This window comes from Anopheles marshallii, chromosome X (genome assembly GCF_943734725.1).
Source record: "Anopheles marshallii chromosome X, idAnoMarsDA_429_01, whole genome shotgun sequence".
Lineage (NCBI taxonomy): Eukaryota > Metazoa > Arthropoda > Insecta > Diptera > Culicidae > Anopheles > Anopheles marshallii.
This window is the reverse complement of record NC_071325.1, coordinates 4,291,608-4,314,033: the sequence shown is the minus strand read 5'-3', so window position 1 is coordinate 4,314,033 and position 22,426 is coordinate 4,291,608. Positions and strand designations below refer to the sequence as shown.

Below are 22,426 nucleotides of genomic sequence, written 5' to 3'. Positions count from 1 at the left end.
CACTGCTACTGCTACTAATCCTACTAGAGCTACTACTACTACTGCTACTGCTACCGTTTCTACTACTGCATGTTGTTGCAAGTCAACAGCACATTGACAAGGTGTTCGATGTTTCTTTACATATATAATTATGCGGTTCACCACAGGTTATAATAAAAAATAAATATTTATTGATTATTAGTGGCAACTCGCGGGACCACTTCCTACCAGTACAAAACTAAGTGTGAAATGAATCGCCTAAATCTATGTTCCCTGTTCTTTTATACCTTTCGGGAACTGATTGCTATCTATTGCGAAACGTGGGAATCGCGCATGAAGAGGATGTGTTGGCTTCTGGAGTGTTGGGCTGCAAGAATGCGTCTTCTTCAGTAGGGGACCTGCGTTGATCGATGACTGGTGTCGTGTTGTATGGGGCTAGCCTTCTGACGTACGGATGAGAGTCAAGTGATAAAGAGTGCAACCGTTTCCTTAGGGGAGAAGTTCCAACGATCGGCGATAATGTCGTCTAGTTCCACTGATCGGATGACATGCAGACGAACGGATGTGAGTCAAGAAATGTTGAAACGATCACACGTGCAACGTAATTATATGTATCAGTCTGCTTCTGACTGGTTCGTCATAGTTTGCAGCAACGGACGTGCACGAAAGTCGGTTTTTGACACCTTGTTATTATTGATATATTAGTTGATTTATCGTTCAACGCCGATGTCTTTACGCTCTTTTGACATTCTCCGTTAGAGAGGTGTGATTGAGATGTGTCTTATGTCCGAGTACACCCGGGATAAGGTGACCTTTCACGGTTCGGAGAAGGAAATGTCTTCCAACCAGAGTGAATTGCATTCTAGTTTAAGTCATTATCAAGACGACCTAGTCGTTTTGCTCGGGATCTCTCGGACTCGTTGCGTTTCGTTTAATTTTCAAACGATAACCTCGCACGGGATCTTTTGACTCCCTTATGGCATTCAGCCTTATCCCCTCTCCTTCTCGGGCGGTGCTCTATCGATTAATCGTTGATCGACAAGCACACTTAACGCTTCTTTGCATCTCTGGATTAGAATCAGCATGATGCCATCCTCCATTAATTGAGCTCTAATAACACGGAGCTCCAATTCGACTGACCCCATGATAATGATGGGTTAAGTTAACTCCTTAGTATAGATATTTGGTCAAAAAATCACGTGCTCCGTTTCATTTGATTTTCAAAAACAACCTTGCACGGGATCTTTTGACTCCCTCATATGGCACTCAGCCTTGTCCTCTCTCATTCTCGAGCGGTGCTCTATCGATTAATCGTTGATCGATAAGCACACTTTACGCTCTTGGCATCTCTGGATTAGAATCAGCATGATGCCATCCTCCATTAAGTGAGTCATGTCGTCATCCACGCGACCTTTTGACTCCTTCATTGCACTCAGCCCTATCCTTTCTTACTCTCTCTGGGCGGTGCTTAGTGCTTGTTGCAGTACAGCTCGACCACTGCTGGTATGAATTAGTTGCATCGCAACCCATGTTTGTTTGTGTTATTGAGCCATTAAATGCTTTATTTTTCGTATACGGTGATGGAAACGATTCAGATGTCGTTGTCTGATACCATGTAGGAGCCGTATATCACATGGTCGAATCAGCGACTGCCGCCATCATGAATGTCTAAAGTTGTTAGCTTTGCTCAAGATGTCTTGCGGCAGCGTCACTTTTACTGGTGGTGATTGTACTACTACTGCTACTACTGCTGCGACTACTAGTATTGCTAATAATACTACTAGCGCTACTACTACTGCTGCTACTGCTACTAATACTACTAGAGCTACTACTACCACTGCTACTGCTACTAATCCTACTAGAGCTACTACTACTACTGCTACTGCTACCGTTTCTATTACTGCATGTTGTTGCAAGTCAACAGCACATTGACAAGGTGTTCGATGTTTCTTTACATATATAATTATGCGGTTCACCACAGGTTATAATAAAAAATAAATATTTATTGATTATTAGTGGCAACTCGCGGGACCACTTCCTACCAGTACAAAACTAAGTGTGAAATGAATCGCCTAAATCTATGTTCCCTGTTCTTTTATACCTTTCGGGAACTGATTGCTATCTATTGCGAAACGTGGGAATCGCGCATGAAGAGGATGTGTTGGCTTCTGGAGTGTTGGGCTGCAAGAATGCGTCTTCTTCAGTAGGGGACCTGCGTTGATCGATGACTGGTGTCGTGTTGTATGGGGCTAGCCTTCTGACGTACGGATGAGAGTCAAGTGATAAAGAGTGCAACCGTTTCCTTAGGGGAGAAGTTCCAACGATCGGCGATAATGTCGTCTAGTTCCACTGATCGGATGACATGCAGACGAACGGATGTGAGTCAAGAAATGTTGAAACGATCACACGTGCAACGTAATTATATGTATCAGTCTGCTTCTGACTGGTTCGTCATAGTTTGCAGCAACGGACGTGCACGAAAGTCGGTTTTTGACACCTTGTTATTATTGATATATTAGTTGATTTATCGTTCAACGCCGATGTCTTTACGCTCTTTTGACATTCTCCGTTAGAGAGGTGTGATTGAGATGTGTCTTATGTCCGAGTACACCCGGGATAAGGTGACCTTTCACGGTTCGGAGAAGGAAATGTCTTCCAACCAGAGTGAATTGCATTCTAGTTTAAGTCATTATCAAGACGACCTAGTCGTTTTGCTCGGGATCTCTCGGACTCGTTGCGTTTCGTTTAATTTTCAAACGATAACCTCGCACGGGATCTTTTGACTCCCTTATGGCATTCAGCCTTATCCCCTCTCCTTCTCGGGCGGTGCTCTATCGATTAATCGTTGATCGACAAGCACACTTAACGCTTCTTTGCATCTCTGGATTAGAATCAGCATGATGCCATCCTCCATTAATTGAGCTCTAATAACACGGAGCTCCAATTCGACTGACCCCATGATAATGATGGGTTAAGTTAACTCCTTAGTATAGATATTTGGTCAAAAAATCACGTGCTCCGTTTCATTTGATTTTCAAAAACAACCTTGCACGGGATCTTTTGACTCCCTCATATGGCACTCAGCCTTGTCCTCTCTCATTCTCGAGCGGTGCTCTATCGATTAATCGTTGATCGATAAGCACACTTTACGCTCTTGGCATCTCTGGATTAGAATCAGCATGATGCCATCCTCCATTAAGTGAGTCATGTCGTCATCCACGCGACCTTTTGACTCCTTCATTGCACTCAGCCCTATCCTTTCTTACTCTCTCTGGGCGGTGCTTAGTGCTTGTTGCAGTACAGCTCGACCACTGCTGGTATGAATTAGTTGCATCGCAACCCATGTTTGTTTGTGTTATTGAGCCATTAAATGCTTTATTTTTCGTATACGGTGATGGAAACGATTCAGATGTCGTTGTCTGATACCATGTAGGAGCCGTATATCACATGGTCGAATCAGCGACTGCCGCCATCATGAATGTCTAAAGTTGTTAGCTTTGCTCAAGATTTCTTGCGGCAGCGTCACTTTTACTGGTGGTGATTGTACTACTACTGCTACTACTGCTGCGACTACTAGTATTGCTAATAATACTACTAGCGCTACTACTACTGCTGCTACTGCTACTAATACTACTAGAGCTACTACTACCACTGCTACTGCTACTAATCCTACTAGAGCTACTACTACTACTGCTACTGCTACCGTTTCTATTACTGCATGTTGTTGCAAGTCAACAGCACATTGACAAGGTGTTCGATGTTTCTTTACATATATAATTATGCGGTTCACCACAGGTTATAATAAAAAATAAATATTTATTGATTATTAGTGGCAACTCGCGGGACCACTTCCTACCAGTACAAAACTAAGTGTGAAATGAATCGCCTAAATCTATGTTCCCTGTTCTTTTATACCTTTCGGGAACTGATTGCTATCTATTGCGAAACGTGGGAATCGCGCATGAAGAGGATGTGTTGGCTTCTGGAGTGTTGGGCTGCAAGAATGCGTCTTCTTCAGTAGGGGACCTGCGTTGATCGATGACTGGTGTCGTGTTGTATGGGGCTAGCCTTCTGACGTACGGATGAGAGTCAAGTGATAAAGAGTGCAACCGTTTCCTTAGGGGAGAAGTTCCAACGATCGGCGATAATGTCGTCTAGTTCCACTGATCGGATGACATGCAGACGAACGGATGTGAGTCAAGAAATGTTGAAACGATCACACGTGCAACGTAATTATATGTATCAGTCTGCTTCTGACTGGTTCGTCATAGTTTGCAGCAACGGACGTGCACGAAAGTCGGTTTTTGACACCTTGTTATTATTGATATATTAGTTGATTTATCGTTCAACGCCGATGTCTTTACGCTCTTTTGACATTCTCCGTTAGAGAGGTGTGATTGAGATGTGTCTTATGTCCGAGTACACCCGGGATAAGGTGACCTTTCACGGTTCGGAGAAGGAAATGTCTTCCAACCAGAGTGAATTGCATTCTAGTTTAAGTCATTATCAAGACGACCTAGTCGTTTTGCTCGGGATCTCTCGGACTCGTTGCGTTTCGTTTAATTTTCAAACGATAACCTCGCACGGGATCTTTTGCCTCCCTTATGGCATTCAGCCTTGTCCCTTCTCATTCTCGAGCGGTGCTCTATCGATTAATCGTTGATCGAAAAGCACACTTAACGCTTCTTTGCATCTCTGGATTAGAATCAGCATGATGCCATCCTCCATTACGTGAGCTCTAATAACACGGAGCTCCAATTCGAGTGACCCCCTGATAATGATGGGTTAACTCCTTAGTATAGATATTTGGTCAAAAAATCACGTGCTCCGTTTCATTTGATTTTCAAAAACAACCTTGCACGGGATCTTTTGACTCCCTCATATGGCACTCAGCCTTGTCCTCTCTCATTCTCGAGCGGTGCTCTATCGATTAATCGTTGATCGATAAGCACACTTTACGCTCTTGGCATCTCTGGATTAGAATCAGCATGATGCCATCCTCCATTAAGTGAGCTCTAATAACACGGAGCTCAAATTCGAGGGACCCTATGATAATGATGGGTTAACTCCTTAGTATTTAACCGAAATTTTACACTTTTACTCAGTACACAACACTACTACTGCTTTTTTTTTTTTTTTTTAAATTCAAGGTTTGTTTTTATTCATTTGTTTTATAATACATATTATAAAAAGAAACCCAAACCTCTCCTCTCCCATCACACCGTTGACCCGCGAGGGTGTTTGGTGTGGTGTGTTCTTATGCTAGCTGCTGTCCGTGCATAATAGCACCTTGCTCTTTATTTCATCGAATTATTTTCTCTCGTATGACACAGGGTCACTCTCTAACTTCATATCCCGTTCGACCCGCTGGGTTCCTGCCTGCTTATCCCTCCCCACTACCGCGAGGAAGCGTCCGCCTCGAGGGCGGCCGCAGCTTCGGCCACCGTGAGGCCAGAGTAGGCATTGTCGTCCGTTGCGTTTCCCCAGTCGTCACGCTCCTCCTCCCCGAAAAAGTTTGGAGGGATGACGACTTGGCTTTCGCGCCGTCGGGCCCGCCATCGAGCCACCCGTTTGCGATTTGCTGCTCGAAGCGCCGCTGTCGTTGGTGATGGAGGTGGTGATGGCGGCCGCCCACCTCGTGCCGCTTCTCGTCGCGCTGCTGTTGCTGCTCGTCGAGCAGCATTCCGCCGTTGGTTGCGGGCAATCGCAACCGAGTTGTCGCGTTGCGATGGTGCTCCGTCCCGTGCAGCCAGCATCTCCCGCTCGGCGTTCCAGTCGTGCTGGAGCTCGTCTGTTATGAGCTTTGCAGCCTCGCACACCCGACTCCAACGGTCGGGGCTCTCTAGGAGACAGCTCAGGATGTTGTCGGGGGACACCGGATCCGTCCCGCCTAGCAGCTCCTCTCGTACCGCAGCAAATCGCGGACAGCTAAACATGGCGTGTTCAGCCGTCTCGGCAACACCGGGGCAGCGCTGACAATCCGGGGACGACGTGAAGCCCATGGTGCACAGGTAGTCGCGGAAGAATCCATGACCGGACAAAACCTGCGCTAACTGGAACGTCACGTCTCCATGTTTCCGTGAATGCCAGGCTTTGACGTCCGGAACCACACGGTGTGCCCAACGCGTAAACCGACTGGCGATTTCACTGGCCGCATCCGCGTCCCAATCAGCTTGCCAAGCCTGATAGGTCTGCTCACGTTCAGCAGCACGAATCACCTCGCTGGTCTCTGTGCGGTCTTCTTGGTGTAGACGGTGGTACACCCGGCTGTCTTCAGCGATCATGCGGCTAATCGGAACCAGCCCGGCCAGCACCACTGCAGTCTCTCCTCGCACTGTCCGGAACGCTCTGCAGACCCGAATCGCCGTCTTACGCTGCACCCGATTAACAAGCCTGCGGCATTGTTGTTTGGCCAAGCCTTCCGCCCATACTGGGGCCCCGTAGCGAAGAGTGGAATCCACTACAGCCGCCAGTAGGCGGGCGCGCGACGATTTCGGGCCACTGTGATTCGGCAGGAGCCGTGTGACCGCTTGCGCAACCTTCATCGCCTTCGCTGTGACTTTCTCGACGTGTGGGAGCCAGGATAGATGGTCCTGCAGCCAAACACCCAAATAGCGGATGGACCGTGTAGCAGGAACCGCTACGCCGCCGATGTTGATGGTCACTGTTGGCGGTCTCTTCAGGCTGGAGATGACCGTCATCTCCGTCTTCTCAGGCGCCAGGGAGAGACGATGACGGGTCAGCCATTCTTCGATCGTAGCTACCGCTGTTTCGGCCTTCGAGGCCGCTGCTTCGGGAGTCACCGCCGGGACGAGAAGGACCAAGTCGTCGGCATAGCCGATTAACTCGGTGTCCTGTGGCAGTGGCACTCCCAGGACTCCGTCGTACAGCACGTTCCACAAGGTTGGTCCCAAGATGGACCCTTGCGGAACTCCCGCAGTGATGTGCTGCTCGACAGGGCCCTCGCTGGTCTCGATGAGCAGCCGCCGGTCCTCGAAGTAGCTGCGGAGTATCCTGCGCAACGGGGACGGTACACTCTTCTCACGCAGCACGTTGGCGATGGACTGCCAAGACGCAGTGTTGAACGCATTGCGTACATCCAAGGCGACCACCATCAGGCAGCGGTTGTCTCGCTGATTTGTCCGGCGGAAAGACATGGCCGTCCTTCCCATCTCAACAACCCGCTGGATCGCACTGATGGTGGATCGTCCCTTGCGGAAGCCGTACTGGTGCTCCGAAAGCCGCGGAGCTTCGGTATCCTCAAGATGGAGGTTCAGCCTGGTGAGTATCAGCCGCTCCAACACTTTGCCGAGTGCGTCCAGCATGCACAGCGGCCGGTATGAACCACTTTCCCCGGGAGGTTTGCCCGGCTTTGGCAGCAGCACCAGGCGCTGCCTCTTCCACGGCGCAGGAAACACACCGCGGTCCAGACAGTCCTGGTACAGTCGGCGAAAAACCTCCGGGTACTCCCTAATCGCTGTCCTTACTGCTGCGTTGGGGATCCCGTCCACACCCGGCGCCTTCCGGTTGGCCATGCATTCCACGATGGCCAGCAGCTCTGCCGTGGTGACGGGCGTCAGCGACTGCCCGTCCTCAGCTTCCCCCTCCGCTGGCCACTCGACCGTTGGATGAGTCGGAAACAGGTCCCCGGAGATGCGCAGCAGCTCCGTCTTGTCAGTCTCAGGTGGTACGTAGCTGCCACGAAGCCGAGACATGACAGCCCGGTAACCTGCTCCGAACTCATTCTCCTCCGCCAATCGGATGAGGTCATCGAATTCTGCACGCTTGCTGGCCCGAATCGCCTTTTCCATCGTCCGCCGCGCAGTCCGGTGATGCGCCGCTGCAAGGCTGCGTTCCTGCAGATCGACCATGGCAATCATCCGGTCGCGGGCAGCTGCACACTCCTCCCGAAGGCGTGTGAGCTCCGGTGTCCACCAGAATAGGGATCGATGGGGGTCACGGTTCAACGTTGTGACCCGCGCCATCGTTTCGTCGCATGCCCGTAACATGGCATCGACCATCCCCTCCTGGCTGTCTGCCCGCTCTTCGAAGTTTGCGGCCCTCAGCGCCACCCGGAACGCCTCGACCGAGAACTGCGAGGCCTTCCATCTCCTGCCTCGCCGGTGCGGTAAGGGCTGATGGCGCCGTCCCTGGTGTTGGTGTTGCTCCTGCTGTCTTCGACGATGCTGCTGCTGCTGTTGTCTTCGACGATGCTGCTGCTGCTGCGGTTGCTGGTTCTGGTGTTGTTGCTGCTGGCGTTGATGTTGAGGCGGGGAGGACGGTCCGACGGTGTAAAAGATGTACCGGTGGTCGGATGCCGTGTAATGCCGCGCCAACGAGTCAGAAGCCACTGCCCAGGTCTCGGGTCGAGCGATGGACTCGCTCGCGAACGACACATCGACGACACTGGGTGTGGCAACTCCGTTCCCGACAAACGTTGGGGTTGTTCCTCGGTTGAGGATCCTCAGCCCAAGCTGCTGGATGGTGTTCCGCAGCTCCTCACCTCGCATGTTGTTACGCTGGCTTCCCCACTCCTCATGCCAGGCGTTGAAATCGCCTGCTACGACGACGTGAGGGTGAGAAAGTGCCTCCAACTCCAAGGCCTCGAGAAAGTGCTCGAACTCGGCTATGGTAAGGCGGGGGGGAGCATAGCAGCTGATAAAGACCACCCCACCGATCTGGGCAGCCACCACTCCAGGCGTTGGGCTGCTCCACACACGCTGGATGGGGTGGGCTCCGGTGGCCACCACGGCAACTGCCCCCGATGAGTCCGCTGTCCACGTTCCGCTGTTCTCAGGAGGATGGTACACCTCCAGGAGGATCAACACGTCGATCCGCTCCGTCCGAGCGGTTTGCAGGACGAAATCCTGTGCAGTGCGTCCACCACCCAGGTTCGCCTGTAGCACGCGTAACTGCTGCTTTACTCCAGACACGGTGCAAGCGGTTGTCCACAGCTCTGGTGACCGATGCTATGCGGGCCACCACACTTGAGGCACTTGGGCTCCGTTGAGCAGGCTTTCGCCAGATGGCCGGTGTTGCCGCAACGGAAGCACTTGCCCAGATAGTCTGCCTCATTCCGGCAGTCTCGCAGTATGTGTCCAGTCTCCAGACAGCGCAGACAACGGCGTTGACTAACCGGACGACGTTGAACCTCGTGCGCCAAACTGATGAGCTGGCAGATCGACAGCTTTGCCTCGTATAGCAGCTGTGCTTTTGCCAGTGGAAGACGGACACGTGCACGTTTCGTGCCGTCGCTCAGCTCCCACACTTCAGCAAAGGTGATGCCGGTGGTTGCTCCCAGTTTGGCCTGGATCGCATCCTTGACGTCTTCGACGGTGGCCAGCGGGTCGACGTGGGTGATCAGCAATTCACCCATCTCGGTCAGCACTCGTACAGCCCCCATGTCACCGAGAACATCCTGAATTTTCGCGGTGAGCGTCTCGCTGTCGGCGCTTCGGCTGATCGGGACGCGAAGATGGCCTTGTGTTGTTCGCCGACCCATCCCGATGGCTGTGCGGACCTCCTCCAGCTCCGGGGCCGTACGCAGCTTCAGGTACGCCTGCGTCCAGGTCGCTCCTTCTGCTGGTGTCACCTCGATGGTGTCCGGGCGTACTCTACGCCGAGTCGGTTTACGCTGCTGGTTCTGCTGCTGTTGCTGTAGCGGCTGCTGATGTTGCTGCTGTTGCCGCTGTCGACTCTGCTGCAACAGTCGGCCCTTCTGTTGCCACTGTTGTCCTCGCTCGTTCGCCCGCTGCTGCGACTGCTGCGGACGTCGCTGCTGCTGCTGGGCCGCCTGCTGGCGTGCCGGCTTACGGCGCACCACCTCGGCCCAGGAGCCGCCTTCCTGGTCCGGAGACGGCACCACCGTAGCCGTCACCGCACCTGCTCGATTCTGCTGCTGCTGCTGTTGTTGCGGCTGCTGCTGTGGCCGCATTTGAGGCGGCTTGTAAAGCCCCTCCTGCTGCCGAAGTTGTTGTTGTTGTGGTTGTCGCTGTTGCTGCGGCTGTCGCTGCTGCGGCTGATGCTGTTGCTGCGGCTGTCGCTGCTGCGGCTGTTGCTGCCGATTGCGTCGACCCCGTTGCCGCCGGCTGCGCTTCATGCCTGCGCTGCCTTGGCTAGCGGACGGTGCCGAGCCCTGCATCGCAGTCAGTGTGCGGATGCCCTCCTGCATGGCATCCAGCGTCGTCTGCAGGGAACGCTCTCGCTCCCGGCTGATGCGAAGCTCCTCATGCAGCTTCTCAACCTGCTTCGCCAGCGTTTCCAGCAGCGCATGGTTGAGCTGCAGGTCAAACGGTGACGTTGGCTGCCCTGTTGCTGCTTTGATGCCCGACGTGGAGGCTTCGTCATTGCGCATGGTGTCATCATAGCGCCCAATGACCGTCACCTCCATAAGAGAAGCCTCTGAAAGCTCCCCTTCGTCCTCCTCTTCGCAAAGGCCTTTCAACGTCTTCTGCGAATTAGCCCCACGTTGCCAGTCCGGCGATGGGGTATCCGAACGCATCTTTCGGATTGGCGTAGACGTTGAACGGGTCCGTGAACGGAGAACCCGTCCCTTCGGCTGTTGCTCCATTTTACCAAACCAAACCGCCTCGCGAGGGGGTTTTTTCCTCCTGGGTAGGCGGGGGGAGGTGATGGGTGGTCGGGGAGGTGTTAACCCGACTCACAACAACGGGCCACGTTGTTTAAGGCCCCACATGGGGGGGTGTCGAAACTTGTGAGTCGCTGTTTCCGGTGTGCTGTGCCCCCGTTGTTCCATCTGTCCAATGCTCTTACTGCCACGTCCCCCTTACCAGGAGGTTTTCCGTGAGTTCTGGCTTTTGTGTGCTTCTGCTGCCGGATGTTGAGGTCGTTTCGGTCCGATCGCTAACGCTAACGCGATGACAGCCCACTTCCGACCCCCGGGTGGGTGTACGGTACGTTGGAGGGGGAACGGATGGACATACACACCTCCCTTTCCACAACTCCCCAAACCTGGACATCCTTCACACTTCAACGTTTTCCCTTTGCTCACGCACATATCCGGATCGTGTGGTATAGGAGGCCACACCGGGACAGGGTTGGATATTTTATTTATCTTCACACAAACACATACACACTCACAGACATTCTTCCTATCCTACCGTTGCGAGTACAGCAACATCCCCATCATCGTCTGTCTAGTTCAACCTAGGCAAAGAGAGAGGAAACACACGCTCGTTCAAACCACCGGATCGGATGCTCGATGACGGACAAAGTTGATTAGAATTCATCCGCAAACGAGCCTGATTGACGCGCGTAACACACACACACACAAACACAAAAACCCATCCGTAGGACATTCGAAATGGATTGAGCCGTGAGCAAATGTATCGCGCTGGCCGGTCGGTGGATAGGAGATGATTTTTGATTTGCAACCGACCACCAACGAGAAACATGCACCGGAGTCGAAATGAGAAATTGACAACAACAAAAAAAAAGAAAACCAGCATACCAAACACTTGATCGGTTTGTTGGCTCTCACCCTTGGTCTTGTGCTCGTGACGGTCGTGGTCATGTACGTGACGATGTTTTGGTTGGTATCTTATTGCAGATTTTGGAATGTTCGAAAGAACCGAACAACAACACAGGGAAGCGAACGAGAAGCAATTCATACTTAATGACAATCAATGTGCAATAGCCACTACGCACAGTGTTCCAATTTATGGTGGTGAAGGTGCCGCCCGTATGGTTCTCGGATACAGGTATCAAACAATTATAATAAATTTAATCGTACCTTGTTGTGCAAGATTGTTGTCCTTGGAACTGGCAATAACGTTTTGGCCACATGAATGTTAGCTTGCTGCTTAAAACACTATTAATTTTTTCTTCAGATTGCAAACATCTGGGCGAAAATTTGGAATACGACCCTCTCATTCGGACGAATTAAATCCGTTTCACACCAACATAATTATAATTTTAATTTGTACACAACTTAACTACAAACAGCTCATACCGTCTCCAACTATCGTTCGGAACGGACGCTTATTTTGCACGCTCCGCAACAGATCTGATAGATAACAGATTATCGAGTTCCAATGCCGTAAAGGTCAGTAACTGCCCGTAGCAGCTGTTACCGACAACAAGCAGTAGTAGTGTCGGGAGGAAATTCCGCATTTTCTGCACCCTCCCCCACGGCCCGGGAACAAAAGGGGGAGTAGATACGGGGGAAAATCGCTATTTTCGCGGTTTTCATTTTTACTCCGCACCCCCCCGTGTGGGGGCTCAAACGACGCGTCCCGTCGCCGCGAGTCGGAACAACACCCCCCCGCCCCACCCCCTCTCACCCCCGCCCCCCCAGAGGGTGAAAAGCGCGTTTTTGCCTGCACCCCCCCATGTGGGGCCTTAAACAACGTGGCCCGTTGTTGTGAGTCGGGTTAACACCTCCCCGACCACCCATCACCTCCCCCCGCCTACCCAGGAGGAAAAAACCCCCTCGCGAGGCGGTTTGGTTTGGTAAAATGGAGCAACAGCCGGAGGGACGGGTTCTCCGTTCACGGACCCGTTCAACGTCTACGCCAATCCGAAAGATGCGTTCGGATACCCCATCGCCGGACTGGCAACGTGGGGCTAATTCGCAGAAGACGTTGAAAGGCCTTTGCGAAGAGGAGGACGAAGGGGAGCTTTCAGAGGCTTCTCTTATGGAGGTGACGGTCATTGGGCGCTATGATGACACCATGCGCAATGACGAAGCCTCCACGTCGGGCATCAAAGCAGCAACAGGGCAGCCAACGTCACCGTTTGACCTGCAGCTCAACCATGCGCTGCTGGAAACGCTGGCGAAGCAGGTTGAGAAGCTGCATGAGGAGCTTCGCATCAGCCGGGAGCGAGAGCGTTCCCTGCAGACGACGCTGGATGCCATGCAGGAGGGCATCCGCACACTGACTGCGATGCAGGGCTCGGCACCGTCCGCTAGCCAAGGCAGCGCAGGCATGAAGCGCAGCCGGCGGCAACGGGGTCGACGCAATCGGCAGCAACAGCCGCAGCAGCGACAGCCGCAGCAACAGCATCAGCCGCAGCAGCGACAGCCGCAGCAACAGCGACAACCACAACAACAACAACTTCGGCAGCAGGAGGGGCTTTACAAGCCGCCTCAAATGCGGCCACAGCAGCAGCCGCAACAACAGCAGCAGCAGCAGAATCGAGCAGGTGCGGTGACGGCTACGGTGGTGCCGTCTCCGGACCAGGAAGGCGGCTCCTGGGCCGAGGTGGTGCGCCGTAAGCCGGCACGCCAGCAGGCGGCCCAGCAGCAGCAGCGACGTCCGCAGCAGTCGCAGCAGCGGGCGAACGAGCGAGGACAACAGTGGCAACAGAAGGGCCGACTGTTGCAGCAGAGTCGACAGCGGCAACAGCAGCAACATCAGCAGCCGCTACAGCAACAGCAGCAGAACCAGCAGCGTAAACCGACTCGGCGTAGAGTACGCCCGGACACCATCGAGGTGACACCAGCAGAAGGAGCGACCTGGACGCAGGCGTACCTGAAGCTGCGTACGGCCCCGGAGCTGGAGGAGGTCCGCACAGCCATCGGGATGGGTCGGCGAACAACACAAGGCCATCTTCGCGTCCCGATCAGCCGAAGCGCCGACAGCGAGACGCTCACCGCGAAAATTCAGGATTCAGCTTCTCAACCTGCTTCGCCAGCGTTTCCAGCAGCGCATGGTTGAGCTGCAGGTCAAACGGTGACGTTGGCTGCCCTGTTGCTGCTTTGATGCCCGACGTGGAGGCTTCGTCATTGCGCATGGTGTCATCATAGCGCCCAATGACCGTCACCTCCATAAGAGAAGCCTCTGAAAGCTCCCCTTCGTCCTCCTCTTCGCAAAGGCCTTTCAACGTCTTCTGCGAATTAGCCCCACGTTGCCAGTCCGGCGATGGGGTATCCGAACGCATCTTTCGGATTGGCGTAGACGTTGAACGGGTCCGTGAACGGAGAACCCGTCCCTCCGGCTGTTGCTCCATTTTACCAAACCAAACCGCCTCGCGAGGGGGTTTTTTCCTCCTGGGTAGGCGGGGGGAGGTGATGGGTGGTCGGGGAGGTGTTAACCCGACTCACAACAACGGGCCACGTTGTTTAAGGCCCCACATGGGGGGGTGCAGGCAAAAACGCGCTTTTCACCCTCTGGGGGGGCGGGGGTGAGAGGGGGTGGGGCGGGGGGGTGTTGTTCCGACTCGCGGCGACGGGACGCGTCGTTTGAGCCCCCACACGGGGGGGTGCGGAGTAAAAATGAAAACCGCGAAAATAGCGATTTTCCCCCGTATCTACTCCCCCTTTTGTTCCCGGGCCGTGGGGGAGGGTGCAGAAAATGCGGAATTTCCTCCCGACACTACTACTGCTTGTTGTCGGTAACAGCTGCTACGGGCAGTTACTGACCTTTACGGCATTGGAACTCGATAATCTGTTATCTATCAGATCTGTTGCGGAGCGTGCAAAATAAGCGTCCGTTCCGAACGATAGTTGGAGACGGTATGAGCTGTTTGTAGTTAAGTTGTGTACAAATTAAAATTATAATTATGTTGGTGTGAAACGGATTTAATTCGTCCGAATGAGAGGGTCGTATTCCAAATTTTCGCCCAGATGTTTGCAATCTGAAGAAAAAATTAATAGTGTTTTAAGCAGCAAGCTAACATTTATGTGGCCAAAACGTTATTGCCAGTTCCAAGGACAACAATCTTGCACAACAAGGTACGATTAAATTTATTATAATTGTTTGATACCTGTATCCGAGAACCATACGGGCGGCACCTTCACCACCATAAATTGGAACACTGTGCGTAGTGGCTATTGCACATTGATTGTCATTAAGTATGAATTGCTTCTCGTTCGCTTCCCTGTGTTGTTGTTCGGTTCTTTCGAACATTCCAAAATCTGCAATAAGATACCAACCAAAACATCGTCACGTACATGACCACGACCGTCACGAGCACAAGACCAAGGGTGAGAGCCAACAAACCGATCAAGTGTTTGGTATGCTGGTTTTCTTTTTTTTTGTTGTTGTCAATTTCTCATTTCGACTCCGGTGCATGTTTCTCGTTGGTGGTCGGTTGCAAATCAAAAATCATCTCCTATCCACCGACCGGCCAGCGCGATACATTTGCTCACGGCTCAATCCATTTCGAATGTCCTACGGATGGGTTTTTGTGTGTGTGTGTGTGTGTGTTACGCGCGTCAATCAGGCTCGTTTGCGGATGAATTCTAATCAACTTTGTCCGTCATCGAGCATCCGATCCGGTGGTTTCAACGAGCGTGTGTTTCCTCTCTCTTTGCCTAGGTTGAACTAGACAGACGATGATGGGGATGTTGCTGTACTCGCAACGGTAGGATAGGAAGAATGTCTGTGAGTGTGTATGTGTTTGTGTGAAGATAAATAAAATATCCAACCCTGTCCCGGTGTGGCCTCCTATACCACACGATCCGGATATGTGCGTGAGCAAAGGGAAAACGTTGAAGTGTGAAGGATGTCCAGGTTTGGGGAGTTGTGGAAAGGGAGGTGTGTATGTCCATCCGTTCCCCCTCCAACGTACCGTACACCCACCCGGGGGTCGGAAGTGGGCTGTCATCGCGTTAGCGTTAGCGATCGGACCGAAACGACCTCAACATCCGGCAGCAGAAGCACACAAAAGCCAGAACTCACGGAAAACCTCCTGGTAAGGGGGACGTGGCAGTAAGAGCATTGGACAGATGGAACAACGGGGGCACAGCACACCGGAAACAGCGACTCACAAGTTTCCTCGAGGTTCCGGTCCGGTTCGGAATCTCCATATTTAATGAATTTAGTGCCAGAGAGCGCGAAAGAGAGCGAGAGTGGGCGGGTGTGTGGTGAGACGTGCACGTTTTTTTGCCTCCCTTTTTATACTGCCGAGCACGCAACGTTTTTCCCAAAACCGGACCTTCCAACAAAACACGGGCACGACGGCACGCAAGCGACATTCGCACCGGCTGGGGTGAATCGCGGGTTGAGGTGATGCCCGAAACGAAAACAAAAACAGAAACGATTCGCACCCGGTCCCGCGCACCGTTCGCTCCTAGGGTCGTTTGGGTGGGGCCCTATTAGTTTGGGCTATTTCATCCGTCAAATATCCACACGCCGGTTAACGAGCTGTTGACTGCGTGTAGATCACGTTCCGCCACTTGCCATACGATTGCTATCGCTCGTGCCAGCACCACTGGCCGGAGAAAACCGGGTGGAATCGGTTAGAAGATGCTTAACTAATACACACACACACACACGTACGGCATACACCAAGTCGCAGTCCCCCGAAATGGATGTGGGCGAAACGCAATCGACTGACCTGATGTTGCTTCTTTTGACGCTGGTGAAACGTGTCCAGGCACGTACGCTGTGAAGTTCCCTAACGGTTGGGTGACAGCAGTGGGTGACGGTGGGTGACAGCACGAGAAGTGAGTGCGAGCAGGGTACAACTTTGGTTGAGGACATCCGGAAGCTTATGAAATTAAATCACCGCCAGTGCACTAGCGTACCCTGGTGTACGGAGGAGTACCTGGGAGCCATCGGTCTGTCTGCAAAGCGCGCTTATGCTAGCCAGACGGTTTTTCGCACACCCGAATACGGTTCTCGCCTTCCGTAAAAACCAAAACAGGAACCGAACAGAAGAGCAAGGAAAAATGTTATACTCTATCACCCTGTTTCCCGTACCCTTTCCTTCACACGCTGTGCGCCCGTGTGCAGTGTTAGGGAAAGTTTTGCATACTTTTCGGTACTGTTCTCCATCCCCCCCCCCCCGCCCCCCTCCCCCTCCTAGCGGGGAATGTTTGCAGTTGTTTAAAGGTTTATTTGTCGTGTGCTGTTAGACTTTAAGAGCAACGGCGTAGTCCGCACACTCGTGTGTATGTGTGTGTCGGCATTGGTGGGGTGGTGTCATCGCAACAATTAAGCAAACGCAACAGTGAAATACGAATCGTTACGGATGGATTATAATATCCTGTCACTCACCCGCGTGCGGTGCACCTGTGTGTGAATGACAGTTTACATCACAACGTGTCGATACCGCTGTCATGGCACAGTTTATTTGTTTGTGATGATTTCTTGTTTTTCTTTTTCGCCAAACCGATGACAGCTGTTCGTTATCGCGAGTTAAAAATGTTGAAATATTGCATGCGGATTGCATACAGTAAGGCTACCATCGTATGTTATCTGTGTGATCTAACAATTGCAAATAGAGGTAAACAAACAAGCTGTAACTATTTTCTCTGGTGGTCGGTCACGTGGCTGTAAAGGAGTAATATGTTTAATATATGTTATATGTTTTACGTCCGTTGACAATCACCCTTCCTATTCTTTACCTGTCATATTTTTACAAGGTTGTTACATGACTGGTACATCTAAGATAACCAAGAGGTAAATAGCATTCGGTCATGGTTTATGATTTGAGAATGATAAATATTATCTCTTTTTACACTTTTTTTTTAATAAAAATAGACCTAACATACCTACCTACCGTTAATCAAGGCCACACGTTCTTCTCTCGGGTATCAGCTAAGATATCTTTTCCATCTTAATACTTCATTTTGTTGCTTTTCGTTGTTGATCCTCAATCAGGCTTTCGGTCATAAATTCGACCACTACGTCCAATTACGATGAAATGGTCACAACAGGACCCGTTTGCTTATTAATTCGATGGCAAAATATCCTACGCAGAATTCCAAATGCATCCGTTGTAAGTTCGGAGGACCGGAGGTCGCTAGTTGTGCCACCCGTAACAAACTATACATGAGCCACCGAGTACACCCGGGATAAGGTGACCTTTCACTGTTTGTAGAAGGAAATGTCTTCAAACGAATGTGAATTGTATCTTAGATTAAGCTACTATTAATGGCTACCACTACGGTCTGGTTGTTCCTTTCCGAATGAAAAACATACTCTATGAAACTCACTTTATCCAGATCAATCCGTTTCTTCGTGCGACGGGTCGCTAACGGTCTGTGTATGTCGCGAACACTCGGAGCAAAGTTGTGGGTTAACGCCTTGCGTAACGTAGTTTCGTTGCACCTCTTAGCGTCCCTAGGATGCATAATTCGTCGTATCTCTGAGCGTCCATACGATGCTCGTCCAATGCCGGAGAGTTATTTTCCGGCGCTGTTAAATTTTAGGTATTGGTCCCATCCGACCCTCGTACTGATTTCCTCAAAACTCCTTATCGATGCGCGAACGCCTTGGGCAAGTCCGGCACTAGAGCCATCGACACTCTTCCACATCTCGCTTAAGTAAAGTTGTAGCGCGGTGACTTTGGGCAACTCGGCGTCCATAAATTGCCTTGTATTATTCTGATCGTATTTAATAATACGTTCTGCTAGCTCTTCTTTTGTACCGACTATTGATAAAGGTATGAAGGCACTGACTATCGTTCATCAAGGCCACACGTCCTTCACTCGGGTATCTAAGATATCTTTTCTATCTAAGGTAGCTAAGATATCTTTTCAATCTTAATACTTCATTTTGTTGTTTTTCGCTGCTCACCCTCGATCGGACTATCAGTCATGAATTCTACTACTCTGTCCAGTTAGGATGCAATGGTCACAACAGGACCCTTTTGTATATCATTTCATCATCCGAAAGATCAATAGTCCCGCTTCGTCCTTCATGGTTCTTGTCGAAAGTTCTTCGGGATGAAGATCATCGAGCAGGCTCGGCGATATCATCTCAGTATCGTCGTTTTGAGCATCGCCCAGCGAGATGACACAATTCGTAAAAAGCTTATCGGGTAAGTGAACATGAGCATCCGTACATCGTCGCTTTCGTTATCCCCAATGTAAAAGAAATGCACATCATCTCCACTGCTGATATATCTTCGTCAGACGTCAGAATCTCCGATAAAGGATCAAGAACAAAGAAACTCAGACGCCTCTTTGTTCTTGATCCTTTATCGGAGATTCTGACGTCTGACGAAGATATATCAGCAGTGGGGATGATGTTCATTTCTTTTACATTGGGGATAACGAAAGCGACGATGCACGGACGTGTATGTCCACTCTACCCGATAAACTTTCTATGAATTGAGTCATCTCGTTGGACGATGCGGAAACCGACGATATTGAGATGATCACACCGAGTCTGCTCGATGAGCTTCGTCTCGAAGAGCTATCCGACAAGAAGAATGAAGGTCTCAGTGCGACGATTGCTCTTCTGGATGATGAGAATGATAAACAAACTGGTAATACTGTGACCATTGCATCCCCACTGGACGAAGTGGTGGAACTGATGGACCATAGCCGGATCAAGGATCAGTAGCGAAATCCAGCAGTTTAGTGGTCGAGTTGTATAAGCTTTATTTAGTTTTATAAACAGTATATAGCTTAGCAAAGACCATCATAACGTATGTAGAAATTAAGTGTTATTTCTGTCGTTGGCCTCTCTGCAAATGGTTTGTTTATAATTGTTTGCTATAATTTTTTATAGCACATGATTCGTTTGACATTGACGCTGTATCCCACATGTATATTCCTTACCCTTATCTTAAATGAACTTACTTGGAGATAGAGCAGTCAGATGTCAAGAGAGTGTAATAAAAAACGCACCACGGATAAATCTTCCTTCGTGTGTGATCTCCCAAAACCTTTTACAACCCTGTGAAGCCCTTGAAAAATCCTTGACGTCTAAAAAATTCAACAATTCTTGCTTAAGAATCTAAAATACATATGATCGACTAGAATCAACGTTTTCTGAACGTTTGCATTCGGTTCGAAAATGTTGGAACCATGACCTCGCCTCGATGAAATCAACTACCAAAATGCTTTGTATTTTTACATTCACATTTTGTGTAGTTGATGGAGTTTTATGTTTGGTAAACTATTCTTAAATTCATCCGGAAACTTTATTGCTGCTTGCTTTGCAAAACAGCGAATAAACCGCATGTACTTAAAGGTAGTTGAAAAACTTAAATGTCACTTTAACAAAACCCCTAAAGTTATGCAATTTGCGTGACAAAATCCTTTTAATATTTTCTGTTAGCATATCTTAACAACTTTCTAAATGGTTTTTTTTTTCGCCAAAACGGCCAGGCCATATTGACTTATTGTTACCACGTCTACACTAACACTTTGAAATTATCGGCATCTTGATCGTTTTTGCAACAGCAAGTCGAAGCAATTAAATCCGGTACTACTGATAAAAGAATGTACATTCTGCTTACGGTCCAACTCGGCAAGAATCTTCATTAGAATGCTTTGTACAACGTGTTGAATCCGTATTGCCGCCCTGTTTTCCACCCTGCAAAAGGTCATACACCTACCCGGGGGCGGACTATTCCGGGGTGTGAACGGGCTATAATTTAATATCCCCGAATTATGAGGTTTTTATTAAAATTAATACTAATTAGACCCCGTGATGACGCCGTCTAGTGTGGCGTGGAATGGTGTTTTTATTTATTTTTGTAACCGGAACACGGATATCGAGGGACCGGGTGTGTGTGCTGGTGAATGGCTTCAATGTCGATTTTGTGTACCAAAAGCCGCCGCATGGGTGGGAAAAGCAACCGGACCGTTTTCCGCTTATGATGAGGTTGTAGTACACATATTCCAACCCAACTGGTGCCCGTTCGTGGGTTGGTGGCTTTTGTGTCTACCCCACCCCACCGATACGATGCCCACCCGTTATGATACAGTCGTTGAGTTGGTGTGTTCGTACAATGATTTGGTGTGCGGTGTGTTTTGGGGCCCTGGCACAAAGGCGGAGGCAGGATAGCAATGCAAATTATGTTTCTGTGGTCAGTGAAATTTGTTCGGGTGTTTCACCCGTTTCTGTGGATTTTCCCTTCATTTCCCGGCCCTATTGGGATGTGTTCGCCTCACTCACGCGCCCAGTTTGCAGGATGCGTTTTATCTGCCTGTTTGCAAAGCAGCCCCTAAACCTCCGCCCGGAAACATCACACGTGTGGGGCGGAGGGGGGTGTGGGAAGGGGAGAGAGTTTTTGAGTCTTGGAGCGAAATTCGATGAACAGGAAATGAATCTGGCTTTTCGGTAGCGCATGTGATTGCTAGGACTCTGTGCTGAATGGTGGCTTTTTCCCGTTTCGGTATCTATACCCGACCAGCCTCGGCTCTGGTTCGTCCGAAACCGAGCCACAGTGGCAACGCGCTCAAACAATGGATTCACCGCCCAGCAGCGAGAAACAGGGCGCACGAGAGCCGTGTATTGAAGTTGCACAACGCCTACCGAGCTACACCGGATGTGTGAGCTGTGCGTTTTTGGTCGGAGCTGTAGCTGTGTGGTCGATCGAAGGTAAAGGTGCCTTCATTCATTAGCATCAACCATCAGCATAATCATCATCGTCGTAGCACTCGTGTTCGAGGTTTTTTTTTTGTTGCTGTTATTATTGTTTCTCCTCCTTTGTGTGAAGCCTGAGTCTTCTTCCAGCGTTTGGCAGGTGTGTGTTGTTCTTACAGGGAAAAGGTGAGCATCGTATTGCGTCGAAGGAAAGAAATCCGGATATTGGAAAATAAGCCCTCCGGGGTTGTGGAAGAGGATTTCTTTCCGTAACACACCCCTTTTCCGCTGCTACGTCCCCACCCAATAACCACCGAGCGGGAATAGGAACTTCAAGTTGGTTGGGATGTCTCTCAAGCGCGGAAGCTTTAAATATCGTTTTGCCTACCGAACGTGTTCATGATTTGTGTACGAGCGATGCGCACTCTTTGCCATTCCGCTTTAGGGCAAATCGATTCACCCAACATTGCCGACACTTTAAAAAACTGACGTCTATCAGCAAAAATTTGCCCCTGTTGTGAATGTCTGCAATGGGCGTGCGTCCGCACGTCGGATGCACACTATCCGTTAAGCACTGTTTACCGAAATGCTTTAAGCTCAAAGCGATAGGAAAAATCCTTCCAAAATGAATCCGCATCCCATAGCATCCTTTACCAGAAAGACCTGGTTCAAATTTACATTCCAAGGCAAAGATAAAAGCAACTTCAACTTACCGTATCCCACCGCTAGCAGGAAGCAAACGTTTAGGAAGATTCTCGGATGCATGACTGACATGACTCTTTTACACCTGGACGTCTCGCTTCAACTTGCTCCCTTGGAGGGGTTTTTTTTTTCTCTTTTTCTACTTCACTTCACTACCACCTTCAGCAGCAGCTGCTCACACTGCTTTCGGGCACGGCGAGCAAAATACGTCGCCAACGGTCACACCTCGGCCCGCACATTTGTGTGCAACTGCAGAGCACTCGTCACCTTTAACACTAAACGTCACCAACAGTGAAGCAGTTTACTGAGTTTCACTTTCCGCGCACACCGAAGGATTAGCGTATCCCTCTATGTCCGTCACTCATAGTCGAGAGCGACACGGCACCTTATTATGTAACGAATGTCATACACGTTTCACATCCTGCGGAGGGAAGGGAACGTTAACATAATATTACTCCATGTAATACATAATAACGCTCTATGTGGCACTTATCTTTTACCTTCATTATCAA

At 50.4% G+C, this 22,426-nt stretch overlaps 1 protein-coding gene across 1 annotated transcript in view; it reads right to left on the bottom strand.

The window, feature by feature from the left end:
• Positions 1–21,986, bottom strand: part of LOC128715975 (carbonic anhydrase-related protein 10) — a 50,673-nt gene extending 28,687 nt beyond the window's left edge. Inside the window, exon 1 of the mRNA XM_053810934.1 lies at positions 21,926–21,986. Within this exon, the coding sequence (XP_053666909.1) occupies positions 21,926–21,986 (61 nt within the window). The remainder of the gene's footprint in view (positions 1–21,925) is intronic.
• Between the last annotated feature and the right edge of the window lie 440 nt (positions 21,987–22,426).